Here is a 16,127-nt window from a genome sequence, read left to right as displayed (position 1 = left end):
ACAGTACATCTGTAGAAATTTGCAAGCTTCAGTGGTGACATACCAAGTTATAGAACCATAGAACATTACAGCACAGAAACAGGCCTTTTGACCCTTCTTGACTGTGCCGAACCATTTTTCTGCCTAGTCCCACTGACCTGCACCTGGACCATATCCCTCCATACACCTCTCATCCATATACCTGTCCAAGTTTTTCTTAAATGTTAAAAGCATTTACCACTTCATCTGGCAGCTCATTCCACACTCCCACCACTCCTTGTGAAGAAGCCCCCCCCCAATGTTCCCTTTAAACTTTTCCCCCTTCACCCTTAACCAATGTCCTCTATTTTTTTTTCTCCCCTAACCTCAGTGGAAAAAGCTTGCTTGCATTCACTCTATCTATACCCATCATAATTTTATATACCTCTGTCAAATCTCCCCTCATTCTTCCGCGCTCCAGGGAATAAAGTCCTAACCTATTCAACCTTTCTCTGTAACTCAGTTTCTCAAGTCCCGGTAACATCCTTGTAAACCTTCTCTGCACTCTTTCAATCTTATTAATATCCTTCCTGTAATTTGGTGACCAAAACTGCACACAATACTCCAAATACGGCCTCACCAATGCCTTATACAACCTCACCATAACATTCCAACTCTTTACTCAATACTTTGATTTATAAAGGCCAATGTACCAAAAGCTCTCTTTACTGCCCTATCTACCTGTAACACCACTTTAAGGGAATTTTGTATCTGTATTCCTAGATTCCTCTGTTCTACTGCACTCCTCAGTGCCCTACCATTTACCTTGTATGTTCTACCTTGGTTTTTCCTTCCAAAGTGCAATACCTCACACTTGTCTGTATTAAACTCCATCTGCCATTTTTCAGCCCATTTTTCCAGCTGGTCCAAATCCCTCTGCGAGCTTTGTAAACCTTCGCCACTGTCCACTACACTTCTACTCTTTGTATCATCAGCAAATTTGCTGATCCAGTTTACCACATTATCATCCAGATCATTGATATAGATGACAAATAACAATGGACCCAGCACTGATCCCTGTGGCACACCACTAGTCACAGGCCTCCATTCAGAGAAGCAATCCTCCACTACCACTCTCTGACTTCTCCCATTAAGCTAATGTCAAATCCAATTTACTACCTCACCATGTATACCTAGCAACTGAATCTTCTAACTAACCTCCCATGCGGGACCTTGTCAAAGGCCTTACTGAAGTCCATGTAGACAATATCCACTGCCTTCCCTTCATCCACTTTCCTTGTAACCTCCTCGAAAAACTGGAATTGATTTGTTAAACATGACCTACCATGCACAAAGCCGTGTTGACTCTCCCTAATAAGTCCCTGTCTATCTAAATACTTGTAGATCCTATCTCTTAGTACTCCTTCCAATAATTTACCTACTACTGATGTCAACCTTACCGGCCTATAATTTCCCGGATTACTTTTAGAGCCTTCTCAGACTCCTCATAAAATATATCCACTGAAATTTTTTATAATTTCATCAATATGTTGGGCCCAGCACAGGTCCCTAGAGATGTTGACATCCAAGAACTTGAAATGGCTCACTCATCCTTGCCACTGCTGATCTCTTGATGAGGACTGGTGTGAGTTCCCTCAATTTCCCCATCCAGAAGTCCACAATCAATTCTTCGGTCTTACTGATATTGAGTGGAAGGTTATTGTTTCGACACCATTCAACCAACTGATCTATTTCACACCTGTACACCTCCTCGTCACCATCTGGAATTTTGCCAACAATAGTCGTCAGCAGATTTCTAGATATTGTTTGAGCTGTGCCTGGCCACACAGTCGTGGGTGTATAGAGAGCAGAGCAGTGGGCTGAACATGTATCCTTGAGGTGCACCAGTGTTGATTGTCAACAAGGAAAAGATTTCTCTTTCTGATCTTCAATGACTGTGGTCTCCCAAAGTGGAAGCCAAGATTCCAGTTACAGAGGCCCAGATTTTGGAGCTTCCTGATTAGAACTGAGGATACAATTGTGTTCAACACTGAGCTGTAATCAGTAAACAGCAGCCTGACAAAGGTATTGCTATTGTTCAGGTGATGCCAGGCTAATTGTGGTGAAAAGCAATTAGCAATGGGTCCAGGTTCTTGCTTTGGCAGGGGTTGATTCCGACCATGACAAACCTTTTGAAGCACTTCATTACAGTAGTTGTGAGTGCAACTAGGCGATAGGCATAGATGCAGCTCACCTTGGGCTCTGGTACGATTGTCAGTATTTTGAAGCAGCTGGGAACCTCCGACTGCAGCAGTGAGAGATTGAAGATATCCTTGAATGCTCCTCCTAGTTGGTTGACATAAGTTTTCAGTGTCCTGCCAGGGACACCATTAGGGCCTGATGCCTTGCAAGGGTTCACCATAATGAAAGATATTCTAACATCAACCTCCAGGATCAATATTACAGGGTAGCCAGATACTGCAGGAATTCACACAGGTATAGTTTTATTCACACTTTCAAAACGTGCATAAAAGACATTGAGCTCACCTGGGAGTGAAGCATCACACCCATTCATGATGTTAGATTTTGCCTTGTAGGAAGTAATGGCTTGCAAACCTTGTCAGATCTGTTATGCATCAGATTCCTTCTCTAACTTCTGTCAGAACTGTTTTTTTTGCTCTTAAAATAGCCCTCCATAGATCGTACCTGGATTTCCCGTGTAGTGTTTGATCACTGGTCTTGAATGCCAAGGCATTAAAGTTGGGACTGGTTTCAGAGGGGGATGAATGAGATGCAGTTGTTGAGGATTGTGAATCAGATCTGAGGGTGAGGGAAATGCAGCAAGAGGTTAAGTTTTTAATGAAGAGAAGCTTCCTTTGCAGTTGGTTTCCAGAGCTGACTCTGAGCTAAGCAACGTGCTAATGGACATGCTCAACTCTACGTCTTATTGAGACAGGTCTCACACTTGTTACGTAGGCTGCTTTGCAAGAGTGGCTCAATCTGCCCATTTGTGCAGAAGTGCAAAATGCAGAAGTGGTATTCAAATGTGTGTTGCATGCCATTGTATATCTTTCTGATTTTCTAGGTGCATCCATGCCAGAGTAGATCAAGTTTAGGGAGAATCTGGAAGGAAGTCAGGGACTTGTGCTTAACAAGATAGATTTCATATCGTGCAAGACTGTTGTGACAGGCAGTGGAATTTAAGTCTTTGTTTTGGGACCAACTCCAGCATACATCTTTCCTTCATAAAATGAGCTATGAAATTCCATGACATTGCCTTTAGTTTGAATTCTTTGCTCTTATTGCACCACACACATGCATGTGGCTACATTTCTGTGGGCTCCTTCGATGTTGAGTTTATAATTTTTATACTTTACTGCAACTGAACAAAACAAGTTGAATCCAAACTTGTGCATCTTTGACTATAACCAGGTGACTTTAACCAGGCCTGTTGAAGAAAACCCTGTCCAATTATCACCAGCGTGTAACCTGTTGCACCAGATGTCCCAAAATGCTAAACCACTACTACACTACAATAAGGAATGCCTTTCGTTCTTTTCTGAATCTACATTTTGGCAAGTCAGATCATTTGGCTGTATACCTGCCACCTGCATACAGACAGAGCCTTAAAGAGCAAGGCTTCAGAGATTAAGACAGCTGAAAGGTGGTCATAGGAGGCAGAGGATCAGTTATAGGATTGCCTTGAGTCAGTGGACTGGGCCATGTTCAACAACTCATCTGAGGCCCTGAATGACTAAGCCAGGGCCTTAGCAGACTTTATCAAAACACTCTGGATGAGGGTGCCCAAGAGCATGGTTACCCACCTCATTGACTATCGCCCAGTGGCACTTACACCCAGAATGATGAAGTGTTTTGAGAGGTTGGTGTTGAAGCATATCAGCTCCTGTCTGAGTGGCGACTTGGATTTGCACCAATTTGCCTACCAAAGCAACAGGTCTACAGCAGATGCCATCTCATTGGCTCTTCACACAACCCTGGAACATCTAGACAGCAAAGAATCATACACCAGGATGCTCTTTATCAATTACAGCTCAGCATTTAATACAATCGTCCCCTCAAAACTAATCAGTAAACTCCAAGACTGGGTCTTAAGAGCCCCTTGTGCAATTGGATCTGGGATTTCCTCACTTGCAGACCTCAGTCAGTTCAGATAGCAAAAACAACTCCTCCACAATTTCCATCAGCAAGGAGCACCACAGGAATGTGTGCTTAGTTCCCTGCTCTACTCGCTTTCCACCTATGACTGTATGGCTAAGTACAGCTCCAACACCATATACAAGTTTGCTGATGACACCATTTTTGTGGGCTGTATCAAAGGGGGTGATGAATCAGCATACAGGAGGGAGATTGAAAATTTGGCTGGGTAATGTAATAGCAATAACTGCCCACTCAATGTCAATAAGACCAAGAAACTGATTGTAGACTTCAGGAGAGGGAAACCAGAGTCCACGAGCCAGTACTCATTGGAGGATCAGAGGTGGAGAGGGCCGGTAACTTTAAATTCCTGTGTGTCACTATCTCAGAGGATCTGTTGTGGACCCATCATATAAATATTATTGCGAAGAAAGCATGACAGTGCGTCTGCTTCCTCAGGAGTCTGCAGAGACTTGGCATGCCTTGGCAAACTTCTATAGATGTGTGGTGGGAAGTCTGCTGTCTGGCTACATTACAGCCTGGCATAGGAACACCAATGCCTTTGAGTGGGATTCGGCCCAGTAGATCATGAGTAAAGTCCTCCCAACCACTGAGTACATCGACATTGAACGTTGCCGCAGAAAAGCAGCATCCATCATCAAAGATCCTCACCACCCAGGCCGTGCTCTTTTCTCACTGCTGCCATCAGGTAGAAAGTACAGGTGCCTCAGGACTCACACCACCAGGTTCAGGAACAGTTACTACCCTTCAACCATCAGGTTCTTGAACAAAAGGGGATAGCTACACTCATTCTATTTCTGGTGTTCCCAAAATCAATGATCTCACTTTAAGGACTCTTTATTTTGTTATTTCATGCTCTTTCATTTCATGTTATTTCATTCTCATTATTTATTGCTATTTATTTATTTGCACAGTTTGTTTTCATTGATCCTGTTTACAGTTACTGTTCTATAGATTTGCTAAGTATGCCCGCAGGAAAATGAATCTCAGGGTTCTATGTGGTGATATGTATGTACTCTGATAATAAATGTTACCTTGAACTACTTTGAACAATAGCCAGAATATTGTATTTATTTAATAATAAAACCACTAATATGATCTTCTCCCAACACTGCTAAAAGTTGACATTTTTCCTTTAAGATTGAATTTAATAATTCTTTCTTTTTAAAATGTATAGGAGATAACAAGAACATGTCATTTTCTTTTCATTCATAAAAATTTACTGTTTTAATTTAAAGGAACCTGGGAAAATCAGGACTTCGCGTATCTTGTCTGGGACTTGGTGAGTAACAGATTTTAGCGTGGCATGATTTTGGGTTATAATATGGAACATCCTAGGGGAATTTTGTGGGGCTCCACATGTGGCACAGAGCCTTGTTAGGAGTACAGGAGTATGAGTAAGAGAATCAATGGAGCTGGTTTATTTTCAAATCGTCCTCCAGTCTTGAAAACAGCACCAAGAGAGGAGTCCTGCAGAATTGCCTCTTCGATCATTGTAGCATTGTAATGTAATTCTGAAGTAGAGCAATGTATATTTTGTGGTTCCAGTAAAGCCATCATATTTAAATGATACAGTGTGATTTTCAATTGCCATTGACATAAGTTATTTTAACTGGAAAATCAAGTTTAGAATTCATAGCTCAGAACACTGGATACCACAGTGTGAATTTGTTCTCTATTTTGAATGTAAACCAGCTAAGGTAAATCCATGCAGCCCAATTTCAGCTGCAAGCTGGGTACGTTTACTTGGAAATGTTTATTGCTGACTCATTTTTGATCAGTAAATAAGTGGAATAATTTGGTTGTTCAAACTTTTTTGAAGGACATGCTCCTTTTCAAATGGGTTAGTCTTCAGAAATCACCCTTTGAGTTGTAAAACCATACCAAAAAAAACTATCTCTTTTGGAAAACAGTCTTAATAAATCTTTCCAGAAGGCATTGATTTCGGGTATGGTCGAGGTTAGTTTGCATATGTGCTGTGTCTATTTGCCTTTTGTGTAACAGCTTGAGGGTGTGGGTTGTTGGTGGTGAGGTTGTGTTTGCTCTGCACAGTGAAATACATTTAGTTTATTTAGATGCCTGAAAATCTCTGGACCCCAGTTTATGTGCCACGGGGTTAATATTGTGAATGTGCAACTCCCGTGCATAGCTTTTGTATTTTTATTCTTTTTGTTTGTTGATATAGCAGTAAGATCAAAATTACTAGATTTCTATTTATTTTGAAGCTTGATTGTGATTGAAGATATTTCCACAATTATTAAACTTCAGCCAGGCAAGCCACCAGCTCAATCAATTAGCAAAATAATAAATTAGTATCTTGGGTATTGGCCAATTGACTGGATGACTTGATCTGAATGAAGAATGAAAGGATTAGTATTGCATACCAGGATTAAAGCAGCATTTGTGAGTCTTCAGGCTATGTAGTGAGAGTAGAATTTCACCTTTGGTCACAATCAGGAATCCAAGCACAATTTAAAGTCTAAAACCTGCCTCTCTTGAAGTTTTGATTTTAGAAGCACAGTCTGCTGCACAAGTGGCCACAGCCGGTGCATACCACAAGTCCTGGTTATGCGACCACTGACACCAGGCTGACAGTCTCTGAAGAGTATTGATAATGGCTGGGGTCACTTGTCTTGTAAAGACACTGCCCAGAAGAAGGCAATGGCAAACCACTTCGGTGGAAAAAAATCGCCAAAAGCAGTCTTGATCAAGACAGTGATTGCCCACATCATATGACATGCCACATGATGATAACGAGATTGCTGTGCCTAAAATTAGTGAAATGCCACCAGTATTTCTGCGTCAATGCTGAGATCTCTGGAAATTGAGATGACCATAGTTCAGGCTTTTGTGGTTGTTAGATCTCAAACATCCTTTCTGGAAATATTTTTCTTCATTTTAGATTTTACTGAGTTTCATTTTTAAATTGCCTTGGGCTTTGTTAATAGCATTTACTTTTTACTAGTTTTATACCCACTTGTCACATTATTCAATTTTATTTCTTGGGCATTTATTGACTTTTTTGTGTGAAGCAGATTTCATTTACAGTAACTTTCCATTTAGGCAAACTCTAGCATTTTATCAGAAACATACTTGGAGAGGATAAAGTACGTCTGCCTGATTGCTTCTATTGTGAAGAGTACTCCACTCATATCACTTGTACCCCAACTATTTCTTTAGTTTTTAAATGTACGTAATTATAACAGATGAATACTATAAGATATAGGAGCATAATTAGGCCGTTCAGCCTATCGAATCTGTTTCGCAATTCAATGGTAGCTGTTTTTTTCCCAACCCCACTTTTCTTGCCTTCTCCCCATAACCCTTGACCTCTTTCTCATTCAAAAGCATGTCAATATACTGAATGGCATAGCATTCACTACCCTCCGTGGCATCAAATTCTACAGGTTCACCACCCTCTGGCTGAAGAAATTCCTTTGCATCTCAGTTTTCAAAGGATTACCCTCATTTCTGAAGCTGTGCCTACACAATTCAGACTATCCTGGAAGCATGAAACATCCCCTCTATGTTCACTCTACCCAGGCCGTGGGTGGAGGTGTGCGAGAACTAACCATTATTTTCAACACGTGATGATGATGCAATGAATGATCCAATTCTTATGATCAAACTCTGATTTAAAATGATGTTTGACATAAAAGGTTTGGAATGTATTTATGATGAAGAAATTGTAGATGCTTCTCATCCTTTTTTCATGAAATGACCACATCTTTAGGATTTTGTACCTTTGGAAATGGCCAGTTTCAGTTTTGCCAGAACCACTCTGGACCAGATCTCATCACTGAAATGGTCCAAGATTGTACCAAAGAGCTGAATGCCAGAGGTGAAGCAAATGTGACTACCGTTGACTGATTATGTCTTGGTTAAACTGACACAATAGACATCAAACAGAATACAATCCACTGGTTGCAGTCATGCCTCACACAAAGTGAAATAGTTGCAGTTGTAAATCGTCAGTCTTCTCACCCGTGGACATCACTGCAAGAGGCACACCTATCTCTGACTGCTTCATCATTGACATTCCTTCGACAATGAGGTGAGAAGGCAGACTTGTTGATGACTGCACGATATTCAATTCTAATCTGAACACCTTGGCGAAAGAGGCAGCCCATGTCTGCATGCAGCAAGACCTCAGTCGTATTCAAGTACAGCTTTGTAAGTGGCAAGTGACATTCATGTCACAGGTGTGCCGTGTAATGACCATCTCTGGCAAGAATCTTAACTGTGTACTCTTAACCTTCTTGGTTTTACTACTGCCAAATACCTTACCATCTATATCCCTGTAGTTACCACTGACCAGAAATTCATCTGATCTTGCCACGTAAACTGTGTGGCTACAAGAACCATTAGAATCTACAGCATCTCCTGATATCTCGGGGGGGGGGGGGGGGGATGAAGGACTATTCTTCATTTGCCTGGATAGGTGTAGCACCAAAAATGCTCAAGAAACCAACACCATCCAGGGTAGCAGATGTGTGGGGTGTACCACCATGTGCAGGCTCCCTTCCAGATCCACATGATCATGACTTGGAAATATGGTGGTTGATTCTCATCATCACTGGGTCTAACTGCTGGAATGTCCTGCCCAACAGGACTGTGGGACTCTACTTTTTTGGAGGGCCTCTATTGGTCATGGATGTTGCATCCCAGCTGTCTACTTGACACACAAGCCAGTAACAAGCCAGGGAAGGTCGATATGGAGAGCAAGCTGTGGCCCATGTGGCAGGCTTCCCTTCTCCACGCAGCTGATGAATCCAGAAGAATGACAGACACCGATTCATTTCGGCACCAGCAGCATTGCAGAAGTTGCCAGACAGCGGTGAACTCAACGCAGGGCTGCCTTAGGGATTCCAGTTCCTGATTCTTCCTCGGTGTTTACTCCCAAAGCCTTCCCCACAAGTGGCTATAGCCGCAAGGCAGCGGAGGTTTGAGATCAGAGTCTTCCTGCTCCTAGATGAGCTGCCAACCAAGGTTGACAAGCCTCATCTGCTCAAAGTAACTGTTACAAATGCACCAGTAACACATCTTTACTCCACCTTCTGACAGCATGGCTTAGTAGCTAAGCCACACGTGAAGGCCAGGAGCTGGATTTGGTTGTCGGAGGTTATTTGAGGTGCACGCCATTGAGAGCATTTAATAGATAGTGGGAGCTTATCCCCACTACCACCCCCTGCTATAACAACCTTAAGGAACCAAGGACTCCTTTTACTGAAAGAGGAATTACATCAATCTAAGAAGGTGCCCCTCCCCATCCATTTCTTTTTTGCACTTAGGAATAGTCAATAAATATTGGCCATACCAGTAACAGACAAATACGCCCTTGCCCTGATTAAAAAAATTTTTTTAAATTACCAACAAACAGCACTCAGCAAATTCAGGATTTTGCATTCTCTCTTTTTCTCTGTCCCTCATGTGCCCTCTCCCCATAACACAGCTTGTTCTGCCCACACATGCATTCGCATACACAAATATTTAACCAGAATATATTAAATTTTTGATTTTAATGTCTTTGAAAAGTAGTGAAATTTATGATGAATTCAATTGAAAGTAATATAAAGGCATATTTAGAACACTAGATTGAGTTAAGCAGCTTTAAAAGCTATTCTCTAGCTGCTGAATAGTGAGGGGTATCAAAGGAATAATAACAAAATACTTCAGAATTTCATATCGGTATAAATTGGAAGTCAATAAAGCATTCTTATGTTATGTTATACAATAAAAGGAAATCTGTGAATTAGAATGAGGTAAATTATCACTGACGTTTGTCATGAAATTTGCTATTTTGTGGAAGCAGTACAGTGCAAGACAAAGAATCACTGTTATAAAATTAAATTGTGTAAAAGACACTACTTGGTACTGGAAGCATGGTGACACCGGCAGACTGCCCCCAGCTGTTCCTAAAATGTACCCCTTCCCTGATGGTAGTAATGAAAGCGGCCATGTTGCAGATGGTGAGGGTCCTTATGATGGATGCTGCTTTCTAGTGGCACCGATTTTGGAAGATGCCCTCAGTGGTGGGGATGACTGTGACTGTGATGGGGCTAAAACCCTTTGTGGCCTCTTTTGATCTTGATATTAGAGCCTCCGTACCAGAAGGTATGCGGCCAGTTAGATACTCTCCACCATACATCAGTTAAAAAAGCTTGTTAAAGATCTTGGTGACATACCAGATCTCCTCAACTTCCTAGTGAAGTATAGCTTTGGTGGGCTTTCTCAATAATTGCATCAATGTGTTAGGCCCAGGATTGATATTCTCATGTGAAGATGCCCAGGAAATTGAAGTTGGCTCACCCTTTCCACCACCTACCCCTCAGTGAGGCCTAATGATACGTTCTCTTGATTTTCCCTTTCTGAAATCCACAATCAATTGATTCCTTGGTCTTGTTGACATTGAATGCAAGGTTATTGTTGCAACATCACTCAACCAGCCAATCTGTCTGACTCTTGTATACCTCCTCATCCACATCGGAGCTTCTACCAACAAAAGTATTGTCAACAGCAAATTTACAGAGTCCATACAACAATGGATTCTAGTGTATATTTTTAATGTCACCAAAATTAGGCTTAAAATGAGGTTTAGCATTTTATTGTTGGAAGTAGTATTTCAGGCCTTTTTAAATGATGTAGATTCAACTTTTAGCTTAATTTTCTACAGTTTGTAATACTAGGGGCAAACTCTGGGAAAAAAAAACCCTTTTTAAACAGAAACTGAAAATACAGATGAATAACTTTGTGGAAATTTTGCATGTAGGAGCATATCATTATGGTCCAACAAGTATATGTGGGCTCTTAGGAGAGCAATCCCATCAGTTCCATTTCCTTACTCTTCCCCATTTGTCCTATAAATTATACAAGTGCTTACCCAGTTGTCTTCTGAAGGCAATGATACATTCTGCTTTCACTACTGTGAGAAGTAGTGAATTCTAGATCTTTGGAGTAAATACTTCTTTCTTCACCTTCTTCTTACAACTACTGCCCAAATTTTTAAATCTGTGTTCCATATTCTGGAAGTATCTTCAGCTTCCTTCTAATTACCATTTCTGAACTGCTTATGATCCAACACACACATGGTTAATAACTGTGAAATGGATTGTGGCAGACAGGAGATGTGACGTAATAGTGGAATGAACAAAGATAACAGATGAATAAAAACAGGAAGTCCTGGAAGTACTCAGCAAGTCAGGCCACATCCATGGGACGTTTCAAATTAATCCTGTTTCTCGAACCATAGTAATGCCTCATCTGCTGAGTATTTCCTGCACTTTCTGTTTTTGTTTTAGATTTCCTGTATCTGCAGCTCGTTGTTTTGGCTTTTTTCACATAACAGGTGCAATTCAATCCAGAAAAAATATCTGATGTTATGCTTTGGCAGCAAATCTCAAGAGAGGGAACATAAACCAGAGGGCACAGTTACAAAACTGGCAAGTTGGGAAAATGCTTAAAACTTAAGAGACCCTGTGTTTTATAAATTGAGGCCTCAAGCACAAAAGTAAGGTGGTTACGACGAATTATTGTAAAACAGCGGGTTAGATGCATTGGTGCTGTTCTAAGGGAAGATGTGAAGGGTAAACTTACACAATGCAATTTGGAAAAGCCTTGGAGAAGATGCAGAGACAGTATATTAGAATGATAGCAGGATAGAGGGATTGTAGTCATGTGGATTTAATGGAGGAGCTGCTGATATGATCTTTGGATTAGAGGAGATAGAAAGGATATTTGCTAAAGGTATTTAAAATCATGAAGAATCTGGACAGAATAAGATAAGACCATAGGTAGGCCTCTGTTAGTCTTGATAGACCATGGATCTGCGCCTTGGTAAGTTTCCAGGGTGCAAGCCTGGGCAAAGTTTTTTTATGGAGGACCGGCAGTTGCCCAAGCTGCAAGTCTCCCCCCTCCACGCCACCGATGTTGTCCAAGGGAAGGGCACTAGGACCCATACAACTTGGCACCGGTGTTGTCACAGAGCAATGTGTGGTTAAGTGCCTTGCTCAAGGACACACACGCAGCCTCGGCCAAGGCTTGAACTAGCGACCTTCAGATCACTAGACGAATTCCTTAACCACTTAATCACGCGCCAACGCAAAGAACATAGGACAGAGGAGCAGAATTAGTCCATTCAGCCCTCAGGATGATAAAAGAGAGGAAATAGAGTGAAGGTGATTGGCAAAAGACCAAAAATAACATGAGGAAAAAGTTCCTCAATTTACTTTAGTTAATATATAGAGAAAACAGAGGAACTACTCAGTTTTCATGATTTAAATGGTGGTAGGTAAATAGAAAATAACTTTATTTATAGGAAAGGCTTGGAGATCAACAAGCTGAGAATGGCTTCTTTGGCGTTGTAACATTCAAGATTGGGTAAACAAATCACAAATGAGAAAATCTACAGATGCTGGAAATCCAAGCAACACACACAAAATTCTGGAGGAACTACACAGGCCAGTCAGCATCTATGGAAAAGAGTACAGTCAAAGTTTCAGGCCGAGACCCTTCAGCAGGACTGGAGAAAAAAAAGATGAAGAATAGATTTAAAAGTGGGGGAGGGGAGAGAGAATCACAAGGTGATAGGTGAAACCTGGAGGGGGAGGATGATGTAAAGAGCTGGGAAGTTGATTTGTGAGGAGTAAGTATTTTTTTCATGAGCAAACACGAGGTAATCTGCAGATGCTGGAAATTCAAACAACACACTCAAATGTTCCACCAGCATTTCGTGCGTGTTTTTTTAATGAGGTGATTTGTTTGAGTGATCAAGAACCACACAATCAGCACAGTTCCAGCACTTGCCCTGCAGAGAATTTAAAAAGTAAAAATACTTTGAAGGCTTTTGGCTATGTCAGTGAAAGCACTTTAATAAATTGGCCAACGTAAACACAGATCTTCTTGTGCATCCCGTGCATGTATTTTAAGAACCTAATATTTGTTTCTGCCAGAGGAAGAAAGGGTTAAATTGATGTTTCTCTTGTTGGTTAAACTGCCCTCTGCCTACCCCCGAGTCACTCACTAATTTTCCCGTTTAGTTCCACAACATTTAGCTACTCCCACACATGAGAAATAATTAATGATCTAAATTTGTTGTTTATTTCTTCTGGACATTGAGTTCAGGTTGACGGGTTCGATGATGTCCCAAGAGCAGAGGGAGAGGTGCAGACCCACAACGAACAGTTCATTCTGTTTTATTTAGAACTGTACAGTACCAAGGAAAATAATAAACCCTATGCATACATGGCAATTAACCAAAAACTGGCAAACTAGCTGAAGGCTCACGCCATCACTACAGCTTGAAATTTTAATACCTCTCCTTTAACAGCATCGTCCAAAGCACTAGGCTTCTTTCCTGGAACGTGGACTAGGGTAAACAATGAGTGTTGTCATTGCTGTGTTTCAATCGAGACTTGACAAGATATAAATGAAAGAAAGGGAATTAGATACAACCACAAAGAAGCCCTAATTGGCTGGAATGTGCATTCTCCTGCGTGTGATTACTGACCTCTTTCAGTTGCCCTCCTCTGAAGGCATCTAGACTCCAAGACAGAGTCTGAGGCTGTGACGGAGCACCCACCCACCCCCCGAGCTGCAGCTCCCGAGGCACCAGAAACCTGTGCCCGCTGGAAATCCCAGATGAGAGACTAGTCCAGGGTGTCATGAGCTGAAACCCAAGAATATACCTCTGAGCCGGTGGCATTAACATCATGAAATGCTTTGAGAGGTTTCTTATGGAGCACATTAAAGCCTTTCTCCCGACTACATTGGAAGCTGTCCAGTTAGCTTATCGCTCAAAGTGATCCACTGATATTGAGGCCTCTGCCCTCCACTCTGTCCTGTCCCACCTGAAAAATGAGGTCTCATATGCCAGACTGCTGTTAATAGACTTCAGTTCGGTGTTCAGCACCATCATACCTTCGCGGGATCTCAGCACCTCCCTCTGCAATTGAATACTGGACTTCTTACCAGAAAGGACACAGTCAGTCCGTGTAGACAGCAACATCTCTGGTCCCATTACGCTGAGTACTGGCACTCCCCAAGGCTGTGTGCTCAGCCCACTGCTGATACATGACTGTGTCACAGGATCCAGCTCAAACTCATCATTAGGTTACAGTTAATCAGAGTTGTTGGGGGTTGCTGGGGTGGCATGGCTTGAAGAGCCCAAAGGGCCTTCTCCATACTGCATCACTAAATAAATTAATGAACCTTTCCAAATATCTTTTAAGCACTAATTCAACAAGTCTCTAAAACTTCCTCTGGCAGCTCTTTCCATATACCCACTATTCTCTCTGCCCCTTGTGTCCCCTTTAAACCTTTCCCCTCTCACCTTAAACACATCCCTTTAATTTTCAGTTGCTAATGAAATATGGAGAGTGGCTTCCCATAAGTTTCATTCCCTTACACAAATGTGTAGGAAGGTGCTTTGTCAACTCAGTAAAATGCAAAAAACACAATGTACTCCCCACCAAATAAACTACTTTGGTTAAAAATACTCTCTCCGTGTGTAGGAAGATGGTGAATGGGATCACTGATGGTTTTGTGCACTAAAGGACAATTGTGTTTTGAATACAATACTGCAGTTACACAATCACAGGCTTTCAGTCGCTTTTTAGCAGTCGTTTTACATGGGCTGTCTTTCTAAAGTATTTTGGAAAGTCTTACAATAAATCTACAAAACTTCTTGTGATGCAAGAACATTTTGTGGCATTGTACTTGGGCAGTGCTCAGAAAACTGACACTCCAGTAACTTGCAGCATACCTTCTGGAGGCTCCAAGTAGAACAAGGTATATTCACAATTGAAATTAAAATAGCAATGTTTCAGTTGATAGTGATTTTATAATGATAAAACTGATAATATTGATGTAATATGTGGCCGAGACTAATGATCATTTAATGGTAGTGGTTGGAACCTTTTAATGTGATTCTTCATTGTGTTTTCTTGCTGTAACATTTCTCAGCACCTTGAGAGAAGACTGATGGATCAATGGATTTAATTAGATTTGCCCTGCTTTAGTGGAGAGGACCTGAATGCCTCTGTTTAGCAGCAGGGCAAAAGGTCGAGCATTGGGTACTGCTGAGACTTGCAGAGGCTGAAAGTTTTTTTCTGCATTCGATGATTTCAGCCTTCTCTCTTGACATCACATCAAATAAACCCGGCTGGTTTTTGGTATTGATGAAGATCTCAGTAGGAGCCATAATGGACGATTCACTTGTCCCTTCAATTTGAAATTTATTGTGAATGCTAAATGGCTATGTCTCATTTCACCAGCATGACAGATTACCAGAGGGTTGGAGCACGATAAGTTGGCTGGGAGTCCTCTGTATTTGCTTAGAACCCCTTATACAGAACATCAGATCAAACATGGGCAAGGAAATACACAGATCCCTTGGCTAATGAATTGGTATTCTTCCGTTTTGAACTGCATTTGGAAGAAGCAGTTGTGAAGACGTAAGACGCCAATGTGAAGATGTAAGAAGCCATGTGGTCCTTATTCAATTTTGAGCTCCTTTTCCTGATTATACTCCTTGTAGTTCTCTGATGGACAGGGCACATTTGGGGATTCTGATAGCTAGGTCCGAAATGAATGGTCTTTTGAATATAATTTTCAAACTAATTTATTATTCTTCTACTTTGTTGAGGTTGTTTCAGACAAGTGAAAAATGTTAGCCCTTTCAAAGGATAATTAAGGATAAACAGTATAAAAACCCTTGTATGTTCAAAAGCATTCTAAATCAACTGCACTGGGGAATATATGGTAATTTACTCTGGAGCCCAGGATAATGATATTGTTTATGTATAACAATAACAGGTTGTTGAGTTCACAAGAATTGTAAAGTATGGGCATTCAGTACAACCGTGCACAATATCTATGCCTCACTCCCAAAGCCATGCTCCTACGTCTGCTTCAAGCGGTGAAGCAATTTGGACAAATTTATCTTTGAGTGGCAGAACAGAGATAGGTTTCTTCCCCAACGCTTCATAGGATATAGT

The 16,127-nt window shown here is 41.3% G+C and overlaps 1 protein-coding gene across 3 annotated transcripts in view; it reads left to right on the top strand.

Moving 5' to 3' along the window:
* kcnab1a (potassium voltage-gated channel subfamily A regulatory beta subunit 1a) overlaps positions 1 to 16,127 on the top strand; it is a 353,998-nt gene that overhangs the window by 265,681 nt on the left and 72,190 nt on the right. For all 3 annotated transcript variants that reach the window (XM_073041060.1, XM_073041058.1, XM_073041059.1), the window contains exon 2: positions 5,373 to 5,416. Coding sequence is in view for 2 of the 3 variants with exons in the window: in XM_073041058.1 (XP_072897159.1) it covers positions 5,373 to 5,416 (44 nt within the window). In the remaining variant the exon portion in view is untranslated. The remainder of the gene's footprint in view (positions 1 to 5,372; positions 5,417 to 16,127) is intronic.

Source organism: Hemitrygon akajei, chromosome 3, assembly GCF_048418815.1.
Source record: "Hemitrygon akajei chromosome 3, sHemAka1.3, whole genome shotgun sequence".
In the NCBI taxonomy this organism is placed as follows: domain Eukaryota; kingdom Metazoa; phylum Chordata; class Chondrichthyes; order Myliobatiformes; family Dasyatidae; genus Hemitrygon; species Hemitrygon akajei.
Note: the sequence above shows the minus strand (reverse complement) of the source record. Positions and strands in the feature narration are given on the sequence as shown.